General features: G+C 33.6%; 1 protein-coding gene across 2 annotated transcripts in view; it reads left to right on the top strand.

The window, feature by feature from the left end:
* LOC125658923 (serine/arginine repetitive matrix protein 1-like) overlaps nt 1–19,783 on the top strand; it is a 29,572-nt gene extending 9,789 nt beyond the window's left edge. Inside the window, exons 2-4 of one of the 2 annotated variants that reach the window (XM_048890380.2) lie at nt 13,911–13,976; nt 17,075–17,156; nt 17,363–19,783. In XM_048890380.2, the coding sequence (XP_048746337.2) occupies nt 17,096–17,156; nt 17,363–18,753 (1,452 nt within the window). In that variant the 5' untranslated portion in view covers nt 13,911–13,976; nt 17,075–17,095 and the 3' untranslated portion in view covers nt 18,754–19,783. The remainder of the gene's footprint in view (nt 1–13,910; nt 13,977–17,074; nt 17,157–17,362) is intronic. The other variant, XM_048890379.2, reaches the window with a different exon arrangement.
* The last annotated feature ends 4,702 nt before the right edge of the window (nt 19,784–24,485 follow it).

Here is a 24,485-nt window from a genome sequence, read left to right as displayed (position 1 = left end):
TGTAGTTGGAGTTGATCCCTTTAAATTGTAAAAGTCAGCCTCTTCGTAAAACTTCTATATAAGGAATACAAAAGAGAGAGCTGGACAAACATGGACCCCTGGATATACCAGAGGTGGGAGAAATAATGTTGGCAGAAATTTCTTTTGTGATTCTTAAAATTTCTACCAGTGCATGTAAAGGAAAATTTTGCGAAAGCTATAAAACACATGTGAAAGGAAAAAACTCCGCAAAAGAATAGAGATATTCCCTACATACATTCACTGAAAACTCTGTGAGTCATATGGGCATCGCCATTTTGTTCAACTAACGGTATCCTCGGTCTCCATATTAATTCGTATGAAGTTACACAAGGCGTTCCGAGTAATTGATTCATTCGTTATTTCAACAGTCATTCGAGTTTTAAATTGGTTGCGAAAAAAGACTCTGATGTGCAATTTAAATACTCGATTTCTTTGAAATGAATTGTATAATTATTTTCATAACAGTTTTTAGTAAGTCATTATATTGAAAACGGTAATACAACTAAATAGATACACGACTCTATGAGTTTGTTCTTGAGAATTTAAAAAAAAAAAGATTTATCCTATATATCCCTATGTAAAATTTTGATCCCCTATTGTGGCCCCATCCTACCCCTGGAGGTTATGATTTTAACAACCATAAATCTTTACTATGTCATGAAGCAATCACACAAGTTTCAACTTTTCTGGCCAAGTGATTCTTTAAATCATCCTTTTTTTTCTTTTCATTTTCTTGCTTTGTTCTTTATCTTCACTTTTGATTATCTTCCATTTCGAGAGAGTATAACCCTTAATTTAAACAAACTTTAATCCCCTTTACCCAAGATTTGTCATAAGTTCGTTTGAAATTGACCAGAGTTAATTTTAAATGATGTCACAGAATGTTTACTACTTCTTAATTATCTCCACTTTAAAAAAGTTCATGACACTTCATTTGAACCCTCTTTACCCAAGAATGCTTTGTGACAAGTTTGTCTGAAATTCGCTCCGTGGTTCTTGAGAAGTCGAAAACGTTAAGATTACGTACGAACAGAGGCACGGACGAGCGCCGGACAAAGTGTGATCAGAAAAGCGCATTTGAACTTGAATTTTCAGCTCATGCGAACTAGAAGCGAACATCATGTGCTTACATGTACATGTACAGTGGGGGACAAAAGTGTTGAGGAAAAAAATGACGTACGGTAACAAGTCATAGATCTGTGCGTACTGAGATTTGCTTATTTCTGTTCACGTACTGAGATTTGCTTATTTCTGTTCACGTACTGAGATTTGCTTATTTCTGTTCACGTACTGAGATTTGTTTATTTCTGTTCACGTACTGAGATTTGTTTATTTCTGTTCACGTACTGAGATTTGCTTATTTCTGTTCACGTACTGAGATTTGCTTATTTCTGTTCACGTACTGAGATTTGTTTATTTCTGTTCACGTACTGAGATTTGTTTATTTCTGTTCACGTACTGAGATTTGTTTATTTCTGTTCACGTACTGAGATTTGCTTATTTCTGTTCACGTACTGAGATTTGCTTATTTCTGTTCACGTACTGAGATTTGTTTATTTCTGTTCACGTACTGAGATTTGTTTATTTCTGTTCACGTACTGAGATTTGTTTATTTCTGTTCACGTACTGAGATTTGCTTATTTCTGTTCACGTACTGAGATTTGTTTATTTCTGTTCACGTACTGAGATTTGCTTATTTCTGTTCACGTACTGAGATTTGTTTATTTCTGTTCACGTACTGAGATTTGCTTATTTCTGTTCACGTACTGAGATTTGTTTATTTCTGTTCACGTACTGAGATTTGTTTATTTCTGTTCACGTACTGAGATTTGCTTATTTCTGTTCACGTACTGAGATTTGCTTATTTCTGTTCACGTACTGAGATTTGCTTATTTCTGTTCAGGATTCGAGTTATGGAAATTCCCTTGAAATATAGAGGAGTGTGTCCCTTGTGGTATTATGTATATTTCATCGTTTGCTCATAGTGTTGTTTACATTATATCTCGGTAACAAAATGAAGACGAATCATCTAGAAATTTCACCATTCTTGAAATAAGTTATCACAGAGCTACATTCAAACGGAGAAAAATATCAGCGATCAAGCAGTATCTAGTTGTCCGTAAATTGCAAAGTAAAAATCGATAGAAAATTCCCCAAGATCGGACCGGCCTCGTTCCATCGACGATCGGGAATATCGGAGGTTCCAGAGAATCGTGAACAAAGATCGGAGGGCTCCGTGAAGAGACATTAGTGTACGCTTTAATGAAAACAGACAAGTATCAGTGTCTCAGAAGAAAATGGCTTCTCCAGAGGTGTGTATAAGAAGAAAGAATTAAAAATGCCAACATAAGGAAACTTTTGTCATGGTGTAGAGGGAAGAGGTGGTGGGACGTACAAAATCAGTGGTCTAAAATGATTTTAGTGACGAATGTCAGATACTATTATAGTATGTATGTGTTTCAAATGGAGTTAGAACATATTACGTCGAGTTGAAGGGAATATAAATTCAGCAAAATACATTGAATGATATGTTAGATACGAACATCTGGCCAGTTATTGTAAGTCATTTTCCAAACGGAAGTTACCTTTTCCAAGACGATAATGCCCATAATACCCCAGTACATCGGTTTTGTTTAACACAGGAATTCATCGCCAGAAATCAAATAAAAACATGAGCTGGCCTGCACAGTCTCTGGAATTAAATTTGTTAAAAGAAAACTTCAATCACAGATGCATAATATAAATTCCGTCGACGAACTTTTTCAACACACGCTCAGGATATGGCAGGACATTAACTTAAAGTATGTCAAAACTCTTTATAATTCTGTTGCCCGGAGAATCTAGCAAGTCATCCGATTGAAGGGTCACCTAACTAAATATTGCAGAGCTCCAGATAATTTATTACCACAAAGAGTATTTACTCCCTGATTTTCAAATCAATACGTATTTTGCTTTTCAGAAAAATTCAAAAGTGTATTTTGTTAATTTACTGATTATCTTTGGTCTTTTGCACAGAAGATGTAACCAGATAAACGATACTTCTTCCGTTAAACTTTAACTTAAAGTTTATACTAAAAGGCCGCTCCAGCTATTTATGGGGGAAATCATTTGCAGTTCTTTTTATTACACATGTAAAACTATTCATTGTCATTGGGAATTTGATATTTATCATTGATGCATCAAATTTGAATATGTCAGCCACTCAGTCACATGATTATGATCCAATTCTGTATATCATTCGTCCACGATTGATAATATGTTTTTTCTCTGTGCTTTCGACTGCACACTAACTCTTAAGAAAGAAAGTATAACAAGTAGGCCTATATAATAGTGTTTTGAGTTAACTCTTCCAATTTTTCAAAATTGTGATTGTCATCAAAACGTATTTCATAGCACTAAATATCATGTATGATCAAGCCCTGGGCTAATCTTAATTCATATACCGGTATATGAATAGATAATTCATATTTATATCATACTACATTGTACATGTATCACAAATACGCGGACTAATACGCATTACTTTGGGAGTGTAAAGCGTATTTACATTCGCTAATGCGTAATTGTACGCATGATTTTCAACTTAAATGCGTATTTGGTCAAATTTAATGAGTATTTACGCTGATATGCACCTTATCTGGAGCTCTGTAATACTGAGGTAAGTCATTGTTTCTTTATTTCAGCTGTCAAGATGGTTTTTCGTACGAGTTGCCTTTCTTGTGTTGGAAACGTGACACCATTTTTTCTCTCATTAATTTTGTCCCCCTACTGTACCTTGTCATCCATGACTTGATATCCGGTTATGTGATAAATGTGGAGAAAATACTTTGGAAAGAATCGGATTACGCATCCGATGCATAATATATGACGTCGGGGTACTACTAAACAGAGTACACTAGAGTACTTTAGAGTACGCTGGTAAAATTTTCAAATCTAATGCAATTTAAGTGTTTATTTGTATGTATACCGCTTAAATAAATGTGATTATAAAATAATATTGCAATATATGTCACAAGTACTTGCTTTTTAGCGATATTTTGACCAGAAACATTAGATTTATTGAAGATTTACGGCATCTCGATCCCGATTATTAGTATTTTGTTTGGAGAAAGTGTTTGAGCGATGTGACATTACACCAGTATTAAACCCAAATACCAATGATTTATTTTCAAGGAATTCACTCTTCAGTTGACAATAAAAAGACTTAATACTTCAAAAATAAGATAAATGCGTAATCTTGAAATTTAGATGTAATGCCCTAGTATTAAATAATGTAACTACATGTATGTAGTTAAATTTGATCGGGATCGGGATCAAACGGTAAACTGCAACTTGAAATAATCCTTAAACTAATGAAAACAAACACAATATATTCCAGATATACGTTTATTAGGTTAAATTAAAGTATAAACATCTACGAACAGAGGTTATATTGCATTAAATTGTCAAGTTTTACCAGCGTACTCTAAAGTACTCTATTGTACTCTAGCGTACTCTGCTTAGTAGGACCGATGACGTCGTAGTCATTATCGAAGCCGCCCGATAAATAAACCTAGTACTCTTCGGAATCTTTAAATGTCGTTTAAGTTTGAATCTCCGCCCTTCGATAACTTTAGACATGAACCACATTCATGGTACTATCACTTTAAATTGTATAAAAGTTGGAAATCTTTCTATCAGTTGCATATTAAAGCTCTAATAAAAGAGGAATATAATGTTATCTGAATGATGGGAAGGTGAAGATAAGGAACAGTAAATAATTTCACAATTCCTATAAAAAATACAAAATTAAGAGTAGGATAAACACGGACCTTAGAACACACCAGTAAGCATCCCATGTCGACCGATCACGCCCACTGAGAGCTCTGTATCTTGATCAGATAAACGGAGTAATCCATAGTCAAAATCAGTATGTAGAAAACGAACCTAACAATTGGTATGAAACACGTCAGATGGCATTTGACTTGATGACCAATGACAAGTTGTGCAAGGCATTTGCTTACATTGCTATGACGACCATAGAATTTGCGAAATGCTGACTTTAAACGAGACTGTTGAAATCCTTGTAACATCAACTTATTTGCCTTGATTTAAAAATTGACCATACGCTTGTTATTTGAATAGCATACGTTTTGTTTAGTTTTGATAGATCTTTTACACTGAACAATATGTAGTTTATCAGCTTAATCAAAATGTACATTGTTCAATCTGAATTTGCGCGATGTAAGAAGAAAGATCGATGATGGTCAAATAATAAAAACCTAGTTTTGGTGAAACTCTTAATTAAGTCGAAAATCCGATAAACGAAGAAAGCCTACGTGTAGCTAATGATTAACTAAATCAATTATAGATTTTTAAAAGATATATCAGAAGAAACTATTAAGCTTTTCCATCACTTGTGTTCAATTATCAATTCGTGAATGGTGTGCATATGAATGTGAATGATGTGCATATGAATGTGAATGGTGTGCATATGAATGTGAATGATGTGCATATGAATGTTAATGGTGTGCATATGAATGTGAATGATGTGCATATGAATGTTAATGGTGTGCATATGAATGTGAATGGTGTGCATATGAATGTGAATGAAGTGCATATGAATCTTTAAAAATATAGTACCATATTCTAACGGCACGAAATATTTCGACAGAAATAAAAGTAAAATATAAATTCAAAAAATAGATTTCATTTTTGAAAATACAGGAGGGTATGGACAGCAACGCTTCACGATATCATACCTTTCATGAAGTATACTGGCATAAAGCGATGCAGATCATGCCCTCATTGATATACTTTCAAAGAAACGAAATTTATTTCTTACATGTAAATGGCTATGAAGGAACAGGGACAATTTAATGAGACTAATCTACAGTCCAATGCACAGTGGAGTCGAGTGCAAGTAGTCCGCTACCGATCTATCATTCTGGTCCGTGCAATTTGTAACGCTGCATAGTATCACACCAAAACAAAGAGGAATGTTTTTGACAAATATTAAAAGGGAAATATTACTTTAGCTCTCCAAGATCATGAAAATAAACTCAACATAATCCGCTATTGATTAAATTTAACCTAAACAGCACGCGATCGATATTTTCTAATTGAGTACAATTATCATGAACTGTTGATGACTCCAGATTTAAATAATGAAATTCTCTCCCATATATCCACTAAAGTTCAGCATTTGTTATTAAAACAAATGTAAGATATCAAAGAGATACGAAAGCCAGCTAGGCTCATATTTGAAAGAGTAAACAATTATCTTAACTCGTTTAGGATCAAGTTATAACGAGTTAGTATCTCGTTATAACGAGTTAACTATCTTAGTATCTCGTTATAACGAGTTAAGTATCTCGTTATAATGACTTAGTATCTGTGGAAATGTTATGGGCCTGTTCGTTCCAATAGAAGATGGGTAAACTTGGCGAACAATAAGCCTATTCATGATTGGGCACCGGGAGTTTAAAAACCGCATTGATGGTACCCGTAGTTACAATAGATACAGTGCCGTACTAAAACGCTGTCAAAAATATTTAGAATTTAAAAAAAACCACGAATATATATAGATCATATTTCAAAGAAGGATATTTAATCAAAATCATCATCAGAATTTGTTTCACAGGCAGCATCATGTATATAAGACATTAAGCGGCTTTTAACACACACATAATTACACTGGTGCCTGGAGTACCTAAGGTACTGACACTGCATATATGCTCGCAACATCCAACAGTACGTGCTCCGCATTTCCATTGACATATTAACTGATGTGAAAGAGAAATCTCACATGTTTTGTGGTGTAAATTAAATGTGGAATAGCATTTCCTGTATGGTGCAGTATTAATGCTTTGATTTGGATTCAGTTTTCCCCAACAAATGTTTTTGAACAGCATTTACAACCTACTGGTACTAATATACCAAATATAATAAAGGCATCAGTTCTCGTCTCTTGGTACAACTCTAGATCTGAGGCCGGTTTTACAGTTACAGAACGCACATTTGCTGTTAGATTTCCCAGTTGATACAAATGGGACAGAAACAGACACTTGATTTGCTTTTGTTTTTGTACTGAACTGTAGTTCACTGTGCCTTTTAGACAGTCTGCACTGGTTGCATATTTGGCGTTTGTCATGATCTCTTCAAGTAACTTCTTAATAAGCATTGCTGAAATTGTTCTCTTTAGCATTGGAAATCTAGTAATTCATAAGAGAAAAAAAAAAATAGGTAGGAAAAATTAGTATTCGAACCACAGATATACAATCTGGGCCTGTTTAAAACTTCCTTCAGATTGTCGCTACACCACCTCGGCTATCCATCCCATGAAGAATTTCTGAATTTCAAGCTATCTAAAGTCACCCGTCGTGGACATAGAAATTTTCTTGATAATACGACAAAAGTTATATACAAGAAGTAAGTTTTTTTTTCATAGAGTGGGTCAAGTCTTCATACTTTTATTTACAAAACATATTAAACCTGAACATGTACTAACATATTTTACACAATTCACAATGGAGACTTGGCCCACTCCATGTGAAAATCTGCTTGTAAAAGTAAAATTTACTGTCATTTTGTGCGTTTTTCGCGTATACCTGATTTTAAATAAGATTTTTTTTTCAATGTTCCTTTGAAATGGACACATCGAAAAGGCATTTTTGGAACTATGGATTGATTGTTTTAGCTAGAATGCAAAATTTTTCTTTTTCTGGAGAGTTTCAATTTTAACTTTGATATTTGTCCATCTGTGGGTTATCGGCTCGATAAAGTCACCCATCTTCTTTAATCATAACGATTATGAATTATCAAAATCCGCAAAATTGAATTTATAAAATCTCTGGCTTACACACTATTATTTTATGATGACTACATGTATCATGTAACAGTTTTATTCGTCGTGAAGATGACAAGAAAATGTTTATTTCTAGCTGCAAACAAATGAATAGGTGACGATATATTTTCTTCTATTCAACAAAAATACTTATTTTCCATTGTCATGAATAATTTAGATTTTATTGTTTTAATATACCACAATGGTTTGACAACATTTTCGAGCTAACTTGATATTTGAGCAACAAATCAGCCAGTCTAGTTGCAGATGATTTTATTGAGTAAATAAATATACAATGTAATCATTTATACTACTAACGCAAGCACATAAAACTAGTTTCTCCCTTTTTAGCTCACCTGTGCTGAAAGCTCAAGTGAGTTTTTCTGATCACTTTTTGTCCGGTGTCCATCTCTCCGTCTGTTTGTCAGTAAACTTTTTACATTTTCAACTTCCTCTCCAGAACTACTTGGCCAATTTCAACCAAACTTGGCACAGCATATCCTTGGGTAAAGGGATTTCAAGTTTGTTTTAATTAAAGGGACAGGTCCCTTAAAGGGGTTCACTATTTGAGCTGAAAATTTTCAAATTTTATTTTTTCATTTTTATTGTTTACAATGCTTAACTAAAGTATTTGTAATGGTCAACCAAAGTTTGGATTTCAGCTTTTGAGTTATAAGTGAGATACAGCACTCACAATTCTTTGTTTTGTAAACAAGGCTCGTGCCATGTTTTTGTCTACATTAGAATGTTTAATAGAAATAGCGTGTTTAAAACAAAATGAGATGTGCCAAACACGAGAAAATATTTAATTGTGTTAAGAATTCACTTGTAAATTGAAAAATTTGCTTTAAACGAACCTTTTACTAGTTTATTTAACCTATGTAAACAAAACCATGGCACGAGCCTTGTATACATAACAAGGACTTGTGGCCTCTGTGTCTCCCATGTACCTTGACTACTGACATTCAAATCTTTGCTGATTATTAGTAATACCTTAGTTAAGCATTCTAAACATTAAAATTTCAGCTCAAATCGTGTCCATGTCCCTTTAAAAGGGAAAGTAATCACGAAAATACAAAATTGAATGGGTCATTTAAAAATATCCCAAGAACCATTTGGCCGAAAATTTAAACACGAAAGGTTTCTGACTTAGTGCAGATTCAACTTTACTAAAATTATGGCCCCAGAGGTAGGGTGGGGTCATAATAGGGAATCAAAGTTTACATTTAGATATATGGGGGAAACTTTCAACAATCTTCTCTAGAACCACTGGGTCAGAAAAGTGGTAATTTACATGAAAGCTTCCTTACATAGAATAGAATCAAAGTTGTTCAAATCATGGTCCCCGGGGGTTAGGGTGGGGTCACAATTGGGGATCAAAGTTTCATATGCTGATTTATTTAGGAAAATCTTTAAAACTCTCTAAAACTATTTCAGCTAGGGCTTTTAGATTTTGTATATACATTCTTTACAGAAAGACCTTTCATGTGATTCCATGGTGTGTGATCTAATGACATTGATCTGGAAGTTTGACCTACTTTTAATGTCCTGAACTATTTGAGATTAATCTTTCATATCTTAGATGTATATAAATTTCTTATGGCAAGAACTTTCATTTCATATCATGTCCTTTGATCTTGTGACTTTGAACTCTTTGTTTGACCTACTTTTTAGAAAACATAACCTATTAAGTATATCCGGAACTATTTATGTAGGGCTTTCATATTTTGTGTATAGATTCTTTGGCAAGATCTTGTGACACAATGGTGTTTGATCTTTGACCTTGGAGTTTGGCCAACTTTTGAAATGACCCTGACCTACGTAATATCTCCTGAACTATTTAAGGTAGGGCTTTCATATCTTGTATATAGCAAGACCATGTAATACTTTGTTGTTTGACCTAATGATCATGAACAACGGCAGTGCTAAGATGGCTCAGGTGAGCGATGTGGCCCATTGGCCTCGTGTTTGACAGCGTACATTTCCCGTTATTTTTTACATTAAAAAACCATGTTTACAATCCAAAGTAAAATATATTGGGTTATACCTCCACCCCTCTTTTCAAAGTAGTATCGAGTGTTAAGGATGTAAGCTTGAACAAGTGAAGGTAGCGAGCGTTGACAGTCGCACCCCGCGGTAAGCCCATATCTTGATCAGGCAATCGGAGTAATTCATAGTCAAAAGTAGTGTATAAACAACGTCCTCAAAATTGATATGCACTGTAGCTCGTCAGACAGCGTTTGACCCTATGAATTAAACTCCTGTAGAGGAGGACGAACACTTGCTACCCCTCCCCCGACCCTTTACGATTTTTAAAGATTGTGAGGTTTCTAGTAAAAATCGTCGTTTAGTTTGTGTGTATGTGTGTTTTTCCTTGCACCCCCTCCAGAATTTTGAAGGTTGGGTTTATTCAGATTTTAAAGTTTTTAGGATTTTTAATTTGTTTTTTACTTGTCAAGAATCAAAGACAACTGTGAAGTCAATTTCTCATAAGACTGTCATCTCCCTTACTTTGTAAAACAGAGCTACGAGCCTGTAATGCCAATCCACCAATAAATGAAACAATCATTCATGAATATATACCATGTAGCAGAGATATCTGTCTGACACTAAAATATATCATTATATGTACTGCATTTCATTTCTTTTATAAATGTAAATACGTACTGACCAAGCTAACAGCAGCTTGGATTTATTTCTGTTGTTAAATATCACGAAAAAATATTCGAATATTACTGGTAAGATATGTACAAACTTACAAACATCTGCAAATATATACTTTGATTATGTATTTTATAAGAATTTAGATATGCATTTTTTCAAACACTTACGAAGTTGACGTATGCTTTTTTTTTTTTTATCTTGGAAAATTCTAGATTAAGAAAACATTTAGTACCTGTAATTGTATCATTGTTACTAGTTAGATTTCGGGAATAAGAGAAGGTCTTACAACGTTTCCGTAGGATATATCAATTTAACGATTTAGCTACATGTATCTCGTTATAACGAGATAACTATCTCTTTATAACGAGATAGCTTATTCGTTGTAACGAGATACTACGTTATAACGAGATACTAACTCGTTATAACGAGATGTTAACTCGTTATAACGAGATGTTAACTCGTTATAACGAGATTATTAACTCATTATAACAAGATAACTAACTCGTTGTAACGAAATAAATAAATCGTTATAACGAGATAACTAACTCGTTATAACGAGATACTAACTCGTTATAACGACATTCTAACTCGTTATAACGAAATAATTAACTCGTTATAGCGAGATAACCATCTCGTTATAACGAGATAATTAACTCGTTATAACGAGATACTAACCCGTTTTAACGAGATACTTAACTCGTTTTAACGAGATAATTAACTCATTATAAAGAGATATTAATTTGTTATAACAAGTCAATTTTTTTTCACTTTTCGAAAATGAGCTTATCCGGCCTTCGTATTACGTTACGTAATCCATATAGTCATCATAAAATAATCGTGTGTAAACCAGAGATTTTAATTTTGCGGATTTTGATAATTTTGAAAATACTTTATAATCGTTTGTTTAAATTTTGGAAAGAACAAGTCCATAACATTTCCATAGATACTAACTCGTTATAAAGAGATAATTAACTTGTTATAACGAGATACTAATTCGTTACAACGAGATAATTATCTTGTTATAACGAGATACTAACTCATTATAACGAGATAATTATCTCGTTATAACGAGATACTAACTCGTTATAACAAGATACTAACTCGTTATAACGAGATATTAACTCGTTATAGCGAGATAATTAACTCGTTATAACGAGTTAAGATGTTTTTTACTCTTTCAAAAATGAGCCTAGCCGACTTTCGTAATATATAGATGGTAACACCATTCAAAAGAAATCCAAATTCATAAAGCTTCTTATTGTTTAAGTGAAACTGAATGGGAAAAGGTGCATTGACCAATACATTTTTTTGCACATGACACAATGCACTGAGACCAGGATTTTGTTTGTCGTTTTCCACTCCATGAACAAGGAAACTGCACATTTAGAGGACATCACCCATCATCTCCCAAAAGATGATTTGGCTACTGCATAAAATGTATGAGTTCTCGGAACCATGTTGTTCTATAGAAAAACGTCGTTTGCAACCCCAAACCCCAGGGTAAAAATGAAAATTTCGAAACCTTATTGCACATCTATAGAACACCAACAATTACCTTCCTATGGTTTGGCTATTGAGTAAAATGTAAGAGAAGTTCTGGGAACCAGGGTTTTGAATATTGGAGAGTTGATTTTTCATTCGTCTTCTATTTCTATTTCTCCGCATTTCATTCGTAACAAGAAGATAAACGTTTCAGTTGGATTGGGGCTAAAATCCCGGGAATATCCCGTGCGTAAACGTTTTGGGTGCTATATCAACTCAGCTACTGGGTCAACGAAATCAAAACCTTAAGGGGGACCCCGCTAACATTGCATGTGTTCTACCAACTGAGCTACATACGGGTTCGACGATCTGAATCTCCGTTACGTGTACATATTATCCAGCAAAAATCCACAGTCAATTACAGTCCAGCCTAAAAAAATAAAATAATAATAATAAAAATAACAGGAGTTCAAAGATTTAACAGTTTATTTACAATCAATTACAGAAAAATATACAAATGTATGAATTGAAGTTCACAAAGCAGTGTCTGTTATTTATTTACCGTTAAGCTGAAATCATACACGGTGTATATCACCGTCGAAATCGGCCGTTAATTTCAGTCCCCAGTCATGTAATATCCAACGTAATTATGTAAAATACTACTACAGCACTTACGGTCTAATAATAATAAAACAATATTCTAAAGGATGAATTTACCACACATATCAATAGTGAAATGACGTATTTTCGTAAGTTGTATTTTCCTAGAGAGATACGCGGCCTAGGATTTAGTTTTATGGCTATAGCAGCCATAAAATTAAATTCTAGGCCGTGTATCTCTTTCGGAAAATACAACTTACGAAAATAAGTCATCTCACTATTGATATGTGTGGTAAATTCGTGCCATTGTTCCACCAGACTCTGCAAGCCAATGTTTACAGACAAGCAAGATCGCATTTGTAGTCGTACCTAAGTGTATGTGCTTTAATTTAGATTTTGATATATAGTCCAGCCATGTTATGGTGTAAAAGATGCAACTATTGTTTGATAATATGTATGTAACTTGTTGTTGGAGAGGATGTGTTAGTTTATATTTAACTTTTTGCTGAATCGATGATGATTGTGATAAAATAATTATGTTATATTAATTATGTTATATTAATTAATCAAAGTGGGTTTATATATATATATATATATATATATATATATATATATATATATATATAGTTTTGTTAAACCCAATCACATTTGATGTTGTGTTAATACATGTATATGATACATGTTCAATGATTAGATTGATATTTTATTTGAAAAGACAAATATTTATTTTCATGGTAAAATGTGTCGAATTTAGAACTTTGAGAAAAGGTCGATAAGCATCATGATAACCAGTAAATTGTACTTTAAAAGTACAGGATTGTATATTTTCTGCAAATCAAAGCAAGGTATTGAACTCTTAATGGAGAGTGCATTAAATTTCAGTCAAAAACTCCATGAAAGCTAACCGAAAGGGAATAAAGTGTTTGCTTGAGGATGATATATAAGTTGGACATCAAATGTGAAAAAAATTCGATGGTTTCCAAGTTTACAAAGTCGCTATTTTATGCCAACAATGATAAAATTAAACGATTTGGTTCGAAGTCAACAGCGTATATTTTTATATACATTGTTTATCGAATTCATGAGCGTTTTATGGACTGGACTAAGAATGCAAAAAATAAATAAATAACAACATCAAACCAGGTCGCATATATATCCCATTCGGAGTAACTTATCCTCATCTCATCGGTGTAAATTATCTCTATTTTCGATATTTCATTCAGGATGAATTATCTCGATTTTTGTCTTTCATTCGGGGTAAATTACATGTATCTTGATTTTTATACTCAGTTCAGTTTACTTTATTCACTTAAACCAGGTGTGAGGTACAATTAAGAAAATTAGATCAACAGGAATCCTGAGATTACAAGTGTCTGAAGTAAAGGTAATACAGCACAGTGCCCGTGTAACTACGGAGGCCCATTTAGGACCTATCAAAAATGTTTTTGAATTTGAAATAACGAATTCCAGAATCCGTTATTACAGATTTAATTTGTTATTTCAAACTTTTAAATTCGTTATAACGAATTAAATTTGTTATAACAAATTTGTTGAATTTTTTATAATGTAAAACGTATACGGTACCAAATTTCAAAATTCATATTAACGAATTAAATTTGAAAACACGAATTTCAGAAATTGTCAAATTCGATATAACAAATTATAAAATCGTTGATATGAAATTAGTAAATAATTCGTGATAACGAATTGCAGAATTACTAAGAATAGATTAAATAATTTGAAAGTATCGATTTTTCAATTCATTAAATCGGATTTTGATTCACTAATACAATTTGTTGAAACAAGTAGTTAATAAAATGTAGTTGTATGAAGATGTTGGAAGATCAGGCACCTGGTATATTCTAGTATATTAAGGGGTCCGTGTTTGCCCACCTCTTAATTTTGTATTCCTTATAGGAGTTATGAGATTGATCACTGTTCGTTATCTTCACCTTTTCATCAGTACAAGTTTTTAAAAATTTGTTGTAACGAATTATGCAATTTGATATAACGAATTTCGGAATTCGTTATTTCAAATTGAATTCGTTATTTCATCAAATTTTGAAATCCGTTATTACGCAGTTTACAAATTCGTTATAACGAATTTAATCCGTTATAACGAATTTTAATGTTTGACATAACGAATTAAAATCGAAATAACTCTGAATTCTGAAATTCGTTATATCAAATTAGAAACATATTTTTGATAGGTCCTAAATGGGCTTCCATACGTAACAGATAATTCAGACCAATTTATAGATTTTCATAATACACATTCATAGATTTAAGTGATCATAATACTCATTCATAGTTTTAAGTGACTTCACATGAACTTCTAACATCAGATTAGAAAATTTTAGTTCGTTTGGGTTTTACGTAAATCTGACAAAGTTTACAACGGAATCCGTTGGCAACTTGCCTTTTACAAAATATAATCATCTATGTATACTTAACGGAATAAATTACCATCTGCTCACCTCGAAGGGGAGCCGATGGTTTGATATTCAGAATTTGAAAATATTCTTTTTGTACTTATCCAACGTAAAATGTTGAAGTATTTTTCACAATCAGATTTTGGTTTTAAAAGTTTATAGACACGACATCTTGGAAAAAGTATTGATATCACTGTACATCCGTTGTCAATCTAATTAGAATTAGGTCCTTTGATCCGTTCACGTATATCGCTACACAAGGTCCTTTTTTGATCCAAAGGATCTAATTTTATTTAGATTGCGTCCGTTGTATAAACCGGGCCGGGTTTCACAAATCTTTCATACGAGTGTCTTAAGGCCTGACTTATATTTAAAAGCTGTATGAAAGATTAAAGTAAATAAACTAAATAGGAAGTTAATGATATATTACAATTTGTAATGATTTAATTATTTATAGAATTTAATACATTGTACTTGTTTTCTTTATTATATTATTTTACACGTCATTTTGTATTTTATAATTCAATTCTATTTAATTCATTGACATCACTAGGTTTTCATATAGTCAAGATACATGGAAGTCAAATGACAAACAGCAGGAAACTTAATTAGAACAGGGTAGCAATAGCATGTAAGAGAACGCCATCTCTATATGAGTGTAAAAATACACACACGTGCGTTAATGATAAATTCAGCGCTAGATATACGTTTGATTGGGAACATTCTTGTGATATATAAGATACCTTTACTCAAAGCTTTGCAAATATATACACGTGCAGTATTTTATAAATAAACTTGTAATGATGTCCGATTTTATATACTTTGTTTATAACATGAATATCTCCTAGTTGTTTCATGCTGAAGTGTGGGGTTGACGTTTTCCTACATTATTCCTATTCTATATTGCCATGCATTTTCACTGTGGGGAATACGTATATATGGACGTTATAAGTAATTAGGGTAGATAATTATGATAACTTCGTAACTACTTAACGACCTCTTACATGTACATACATGTACAATCCTAAAATCCTTTGCACTGCAGTATCCATGTTATAAAATCTTTTATATGTACACGCAATACACTAGTTTGACATTGCTCAAGACGTATATGCAATAATACGTAAATATGCTTTTGTCAGAGATCTCTCATTTAATCTGAGTAGTACTGAAAATAATCATATATTGATTAAATAACGTAAAACGAGAACAAAAAATCTAGCCTAACAGAAAGAAAAACATGCATTGTAGCATCCGGGTTTTAAAGAATTGTTTTATGGGGCAATTCGTAACAGAGTAAATAACAAATAATACTTCCAGCTTGTGATATTGATAAACATTTTTAAGCAACTTACCGGAAGTATATCAGATTAGATTTTTTTTTAAAGTGAACAGTGATACTGAAGAAAAATACATTAGTATTGTGGGAAGGGTTGAGTACATGTTGGTATCTAAAATGGGAGAGATATGCGAGTTTTCAAGTTACACTTGTACATGTGTATATGAAATTTACCACGATTGGGGTATAAAATATACTTAGATTGGGATAATTTAACCCTATCGGCGTTTGGTGGTTTTTTTTGTTTTTTTGTTTTTTTTTGTACAATCAGGATATAAATTGTACACAGTATTTACAATCTCATAAAATCGAAAGAAAATAATATGTCTTCATTTAATACTTCTCTCGTAATACTTGTCTACTTCTGAATAGCCATATTGATTTTCGTAAGAGGTGAAAGAGAGTTTGAATACAGAAAAATTCAGGATTATTCAATTGATTTTCTTGGCTTATACGTTCCTGTCAAGAAGAAAATGTCACATATGACAGGGTGGGTTTATCACGTACGTGTTGTTTTTTCTTAAATGAACATACCTGCCCTAAGTGAAGAAATATTTAATATAAAGCACAGAAAATTTCACTTTATTTGGATACCCTATATATATATATATATATATATATATATATATATATATATATATATATATCAGTATGGAATATCGATGCACTGTACATATCAATATTTAATGAAATTGTTTAATTATCTTTCAGAATTCCCGCACATGTAAGGAAATGGATGTAGTACTATTAGGATTTGCACTTTTGATTGCAGTGACAGCTCAATATTGTAAAGGTAAGTTATTAGAAACATTTGCTTGCTTTTTCCTATAATATTTTATTACTATAGTATCTCCCTGAATTAAACTATACACTGTAATACATGTATTCCAGGACATACTTTATTCTTGAGGGACTAAACTAGATGATGAATACAATGATTTTTTTTTTTTTTTTTTGATTTTTTTTTTACAATATTCATGTATGTTTCTTATATTTCAGGGTACCCGCTAATATCTTCAGCAGATGATGTTGAGAGGCGTATTGGACGAAGGCTTCTAAACACCACAACTCCAGCCCCAGTAGTTGCAGTAGAAGAAAAATCCTTCTTCGAAAAAGTGGAAGAATTTTATGACGATAAGAACAATTTTGCAATGTATCTCGTGTTACCTTGCATTGTTTTGGTATATGGCGGTTGCAGCGCCATCTACTGCTGCTACAAATGTAAACAATTATGTACGAAGAAAAAGGAGAAAGAAAAAAACAGTGATAACGAATCAGGTGACGAATCTAACGATGTTATCTCACAAAACAACCACCACGACAAGGTCTCACTGGTAACAAGTTCTCCTGATAAACACGCCGCGAAAGCAGCTGCCTCAAATCACTTTCGACCTACATCTAAAGCAAGTGTCTCTGATGTTCATGTCGGGGTGACCACACCATTACCTTGGGCAATACCCGAAGAACAGCAAACAGAGATTAAGAAACTACCGCCATCTTATTCAGGGCAATCTGATTTTAGCCCGAATAAGAAACATATCCAACAGCTTCACCCAACAGAGCTCCAGGATCTGCAACAGTCAGTTCCGCATAATTCAAACGCTTATCAGATGCAGACGATGCACCATCCAATGGATTATCATGACAACCACAGAGATCAGCGACGGCGAAAACTTTCTAAAGAAGAATCGCTCGATGATTTGGATGATTATGATTTGTCTACAAATAATCACCCAAGATCTTCTCCAAGACGGCATCCTGACCCTCCACGGTCCCGGCGAAATTCGAAACAGAACGATTGTTACAGCTCTGACGACGAGAAAAGAGAGGGGAGAGAACGAAATGAAAATAGAAGAGACAAGCAAAGAAGAGAGATCACCATGAGCGCTCGATCTAAGAATCGATGTGGTTACTCTCCGACTAATCCAAGAGATAGACCAAACAGAGAGGAAACCATGAGTGGACGTTCTGATAGACGCAAAGGGTCAGCTGACAGAAGAGAATATGGAGGTCGTCCTCCACGCAAGGTGAACGAAGTAAAACCTACACCTCAGATAAGACCAGAAGATGAAAGATATAAAGAAAATTCTCCAAAGATACCTCCACCAAGACCGGCCCAACCACCTAAACGGCAACCATACAACCAACAAGATGATCGGTTCATGAGTCCACCGCCTCCCTATGAGGGCCATGAGCGTAAAGGGCCAGCTCGCCCAAATTATAACCCAAATCCAACAATTCGCGTGATTTCTCAAACAAAAGGTGGTGGTCCAGTCTCGGAAATTGATGTGGCACGACAAGCCGCAGAGATGCTCAGAATAGATGATCCTAAATTTGGTCACATGGGAGGTAATAAAAAGCCTAAACGATTGGTCTTTGTTGCAGAATGAGATGTCAATTGAACATGTAATTCATTTTAACAACAACTTCAAATATGTAATAATGAATTTTTACGAATTTGTTGCAACCTGTTTTGAGAACCATTTGAATTGTCATTATACTGTAATTTTTTTGGCATATCATATCTGTTATTTGGAAATGTGTGATTAGCAGAAAGGCTTACGAAAATTCATTTCTGAATTCTTGAGTCAGGAAAATGACACACGCTTTGCATCCCATCATATTTGAAACAATTGCCATGAACATATTCAAAGAGTATCCCGCTGTTGCTGATAAATGCTGAATGACGCTGACATCCGTACCAAGAAATTACTATATTTCATGTAATCACTTGGAATGAAGTGCATGTATAAGCAGTGAGACTCGCCGATATTAACACATTCTTTTTGAATATTTTCAAATTATTTATTAGACATTCCAACTTTGTAGATTAAGTGTATGTTGTTTTACGCCGATTGGGCAATACTTTAGCCATCTTTTGACGAAAGACGTATTAAACTGCGTGGGGCCGCTGTAGTAGACCTGAAACTTTCTCTTTTTCGAACATCACGAGACATTTTACATGCCAGGAGGTTGTTATCTTGACATTAGACCGCCATTAAATGACCCCATCAGACGGACTGGTTTTCCTTCTTTTCTTTACTATTGTTCAATGATACAAAATAGGTCTAGGATGTCCATAGATATACAAGATTCTTTGAGGTTTTGTTGGTGTGCTGCTATTATTATGGTATACAAGAAAACTTCCAACTGTATCTACAATATATATTTCTAGTTGCCATCCAATCCATTCGATCAAATATAGATAATCCTTCTATGGTCAAAAATTTAAATGAGTGATTTCTCTTTTGTGAAAGAATTGCGGTTTTTTTTAAATATAACACCACTGTTTAGTTTGTGAACAGTATTACTATTTTAGCTGTTTATGTGTATTTTGATAATACATACTTGCACTTGTTGTTTAGACTTTTCGATTCAAAGAATCTTATAATTGTTGATGAATAAATTATTTTCTCCTAATTTTGTGTTCCCATATATCCAAGGATCTGATATTCTTAAGTATTGGATATCTACATATTCAAATCTTATCCTATAAGCATTTGAAAATTATTACCTGATTTAAGGAGGTACTCTACATCGTCATAATGGCCGACTTCCTTTTATGACATGGATGAAAATATATACATCAGCAATATTTTTCTATTCATTTCAAAATCCATTGCCTAGCTGAGTACATTTAACTCAGTAGGTTAGTATGTCGACAGCAAAGAGAGAGAGAAAAATACGTCGACTGCAGAATTGTAGATCGCGAGTTCGAGTCCATCAGCGTTTGTTTTATTTATTTATTTTTTAAAAATTCAGATTACTTTCTTCTAAAATTGCATTTTTGGGGGAATTAAATTAAGTAAATTCGAAAGTTTTCAATTTCACAATATTGTTGTACATATCCTCCATTTTTCAGCCACATCAAATTTCTCTGGTGTAGCATTCCTCCTTAAGAAAAACTAATCGATGTACCCGAGCGACACTTTTTAAAAAATGGAAGTAATCACTAATCTAATGATCTGGTGTTTCCTCAAAGGTTAAAACATTTTGAAGACGTAATACTTTGTTTCTTTCAGTCCAGTACATTTAAACAATACAATGCTTTCTTTGTTGTTCTATCGGGTGATGGAGGTAGCAAGCATTACAGGGAAAAAAATCAAGGTACTGAAAGCTAGGCTCATGTCAGGGAACGTTTCAAAGTAAAGAACATTTTAAATGTGTTTTAAATTTTGTCACAAGCATCAATTTCATGTACATGTAAGATTCTGATATATATTTTGTCTTGTTATATTAATTTTGAAAACCCGACCCTTTAGAGTTTTCACTCGACTCTAAATCAAATGTTGCAGAAAACAGAATATTTTCCCCCTCTCTAGATGAATTTATTGAACCAATGTCTGTGGTAAAAGTTTCAGAAAATGGAATGTTTTACTTTCACTACATATAATATGTGAATTTGATGAACCAGTGTTTGTTGCAGTATTTTCAGCACTCAGATGTCAATTCAATGTAATCGGGGACTTCTGATACATGTACATGTAGGAATGTAATATCTGTCTTCTTTTGCATATCTACAGATATTTTTTCTTTTTTATCATTATTGTCACTAGTGACATACATTTACTGCATTTATGCATTTCACCAAATAAGGGGGAAAGATAATAGAAGTTGCATTGTGATCATATTTGGTTTGTTTAAGACAACTGTCAAAAACACGAAGAATAAAATTTCTAGACTCTGACGGCAAACCACTGCAATGTCTAGGACGGGGATCAAGGAAATAATACCGTGGATTATAAACCTAACTATCATAAGTTTGGAAGCACTTTTATTACACAGGATTGCAAATGCAATCTCTGACAATAATGGCCAATTACCTGTACAATTTAGAGAAATAGATCCACGCTATGCTGATTTTAATTAGAAATGTACAAAAACATTGTCAAGTTTTACATGACAAGGAATATGTGAGAGATACAAAAATAATGTGTTTGCCCGACTCTCTATTTTGTATTGTTTATAAGAGTTATGCGATTGATCACTGTTCGTTATCTTCACCTTTCAATACTTACTGATATCGTAAATGACAGTCTTTAACAACAAAAATCCTTGCTTAACGATTAAATCAATATTAATCAATCATATATTTTAAATTTACCGCCACTAAGAGAGCGACCATTGAAGTTTAATTCATGACGTCACACCGTCGGTTCCGGATTATTTCATCAGTAAAGCTAAAATTGAAACGGATATTTTTTCCCGAGAACTCTGACTAGGTTATGTTATAGACTCTACCCACTGTAAACATGACAAGTCACGAACAGTTAAGTTTGGAGCCGTATAGGTTTGAGCCTATTCTTTCGCAAGAAGAAATTAAAAAAAGAAGACGTACACTGGAGTCGTAGACCACGCAGACTGTACACATTTCTTCATACAAATGTCTTGAACCTCAACTTGTCATTACGCAAATGATGGATCCACAGTTTACATAGTCTTTTCTTTTGAGATGACTTCATTGGGTCAAAAACCCAACAGCACTTTTTTCACATCTCCCCTTCGCATTAGTTTAATGAACTGCTTGACAGGAAGGCATCAACCTATTTATTCGTAAAATCTACCACATGCACATCTTTAATGATCTTAGACTCTCATCAAAACCGGAACAACGGTGTGACGTCAAAATTGTTGATTTTTGTGGTCTTGAATACAAAAGAATTCCACATCATGACAGCCATTATAGATGGCAGGAATTTCAATTTTTTACGTTTTCGAATTAATACTGAAGCTTATCTAGGCCGTATATCAACAGAATAGTATGGCAAATTTTTATCATATAATGAATCCTATATTTATCATGTAATTCTTTTTGGGGTTGCCTTCCCCTTTAACCGGCAATAGTGATGTCTCAATGTGAGCAAAAAATTATTGCGCAGTACGTTAAACAATATACAACCAACCAATTTCCTTTATTTCACTATAAAATACTCCTTATGCGTAAAATGTTTTGTAAAATGTCTTTACACCATGCATAAAAGAATTTTTTTCTTCCAGAGTAGTCAATAGAAATACAAAGCAATTAGTTCAATCAAGTTCAGTTTATGTTACATCAGATTCTATATATAATATACAACACATTGAATTAGCAAATACATATCCATCCCCTTGATGATAGTCGGCATTGCATAAAACTCTTAAACCTAATTTTCTTCCCAAGTGTATTGAAAATTCTTAGTATTCACTATTGCTCATGAATTTTATTCCTTATTTATTCTTTCTCCAAGTATGTTCATATATGAGTGCTCATTCTTTCTCCAAGTATTTATTGTCCAGGATTATCAATTAACTGTACTCAGTCTCCATTTATATATATATATATATATATATATATATATATATATATATATATGTGTGTGTGCAAGGTGAAGATAACGAACAGTGATCAATCTCATAACTCCTACAAGCAATACAAAATACATAGTTGGACAAACACGGACCCCTGGACGCACCAGAGGTGGGATCAGGTGCCTAGGAGGAGTAAGCATCCCCTGTTGACCGGTCACACCCGCCGTGAGCCCTATATCCTGATCAGGTAAACGGAGTTATCCGCAGTCAAAATCAGTGTGCCAAGAACGGCTTAACAATCGGTATGAAACACGTCAGACAGCATTTGACCCAATGCGAGGTTGTATTGACGAACTAGATCGTTATAACGACCATAGAATTTGCGAAATGCTGACTTCAATCGAGACTGTTGAAACCCCTGTACCATCAACTTGTTTGTCAGTAGCTTACCTCGATTTAAAAACTGACTATACGCAGAACAAGCTCTTGTATATCGAATCAGTTGAGATATATAAACACCATATCCAGGTGATAATGGAATATTGCTACACAAATATGGAAAGTTGACGATGGAGAAGCTGAAATCATCCCGTTTGTCATACAGTTAAGTTGTCAGTTTGCCGTTAATGTCTACTTTCAATAAAATATCTAAGTATGAAGCAGAAGTGGACGACTCTGTAATGTCCTTTATTTCGAGCTCACCGGGTTATATCAAAACGACATATGAATGAAAGTTATTATTGTTAATAGAGAAAATGTCATCGATATATCGAAATGTCGAATTGAAGGTCACAGCGAGAGATTTTTTCTTCTCACGTAGGAAGTTTTTAAATAAATTCTGCTTCATATGAATATAGAAACAAGTCAGCTAACAAAGGAGTACACTTCGTGTCCATGGGAATTCCAACAGACTGTTGGAAGACCTGATCACCAAAGACCACGAAGATATTGTCAATGAGGAACTCTAGCATATTTGTTATTTCAACTTCAAAGTATTTGTGCGTGGAATCAGAGTGGGGTTTAACAAAGTAAGTTTTCGAATGACTGATCACTAGATGTGAATATTTCCGTTTTCCATTTTTGTTGAAGAAGCAACTGTCTATGATGTCAAAAAGTCTAGTCTTTAATTTATCGTGAGGAATGGTCGTGTATAGTGTTGAAAAGTAATAGGTTTTAATGTTATTGATTTGGGAAAAATTCTACAATTTCAAGTCTACTAAAGGTTCTTTAGAAGTTTTTAGAATCCACATTTGATTAACACCACTTCTGGCATATGTAGTCGCACAGTAAGTTTGAAGTTTCTTCTTCACAGCTGTTAATATTTTCGTGAGGAGCAAAGATAGGGGCTTGATAGAGCACTCACTGGATCCAGCAATGTATCTTTGTTTGTAAGGGTTTTTATGTAGTTTAGGAATCCAGTGTAGGTATGGTAACTCATATTCATGAGACCCATTGACTGGGATATTAAATGTGTCTAAAACTGAAGCATGATTTTGAAGAACTTCATCTTTTGAAAGGGTAGTTGGAGTATAAATACGATTACCAAAGGTGGAATTAATGCCAAGTTCGTCTAAAATACAGTTGTAATAATGAGCCTTACAAACAAAGACAATGTTGTTACTAGCTTTGTCAGCTGGAACCAAAACATATTCCTCATGTAACCTATCTAATTCTTTTATCACTTCTGGTTTACTAAAGACAGAAGGATAGATGGTATGTACTTTTGTTTTCATATGTCTAATGCGGGATTTTAATATTCCTCTTATGCTTTTAACCCATTCTGACAATGTATCAAGTTCTTCTTTTCATATTTAGCACATCGTCTAGCATAATC

This window comes from Ostrea edulis, chromosome 9 (assembly GCF_947568905.1).
Source record: "Ostrea edulis chromosome 9, xbOstEdul1.1, whole genome shotgun sequence".
NCBI lineage: Eukaryota > Metazoa > Mollusca > Bivalvia > Ostreida > Ostreidae > Ostrea > Ostrea edulis.
The sequence above is the reverse complement of the archived record's forward strand: the minus strand, read 5'-3'. Positions and strand labels throughout refer to the sequence as shown.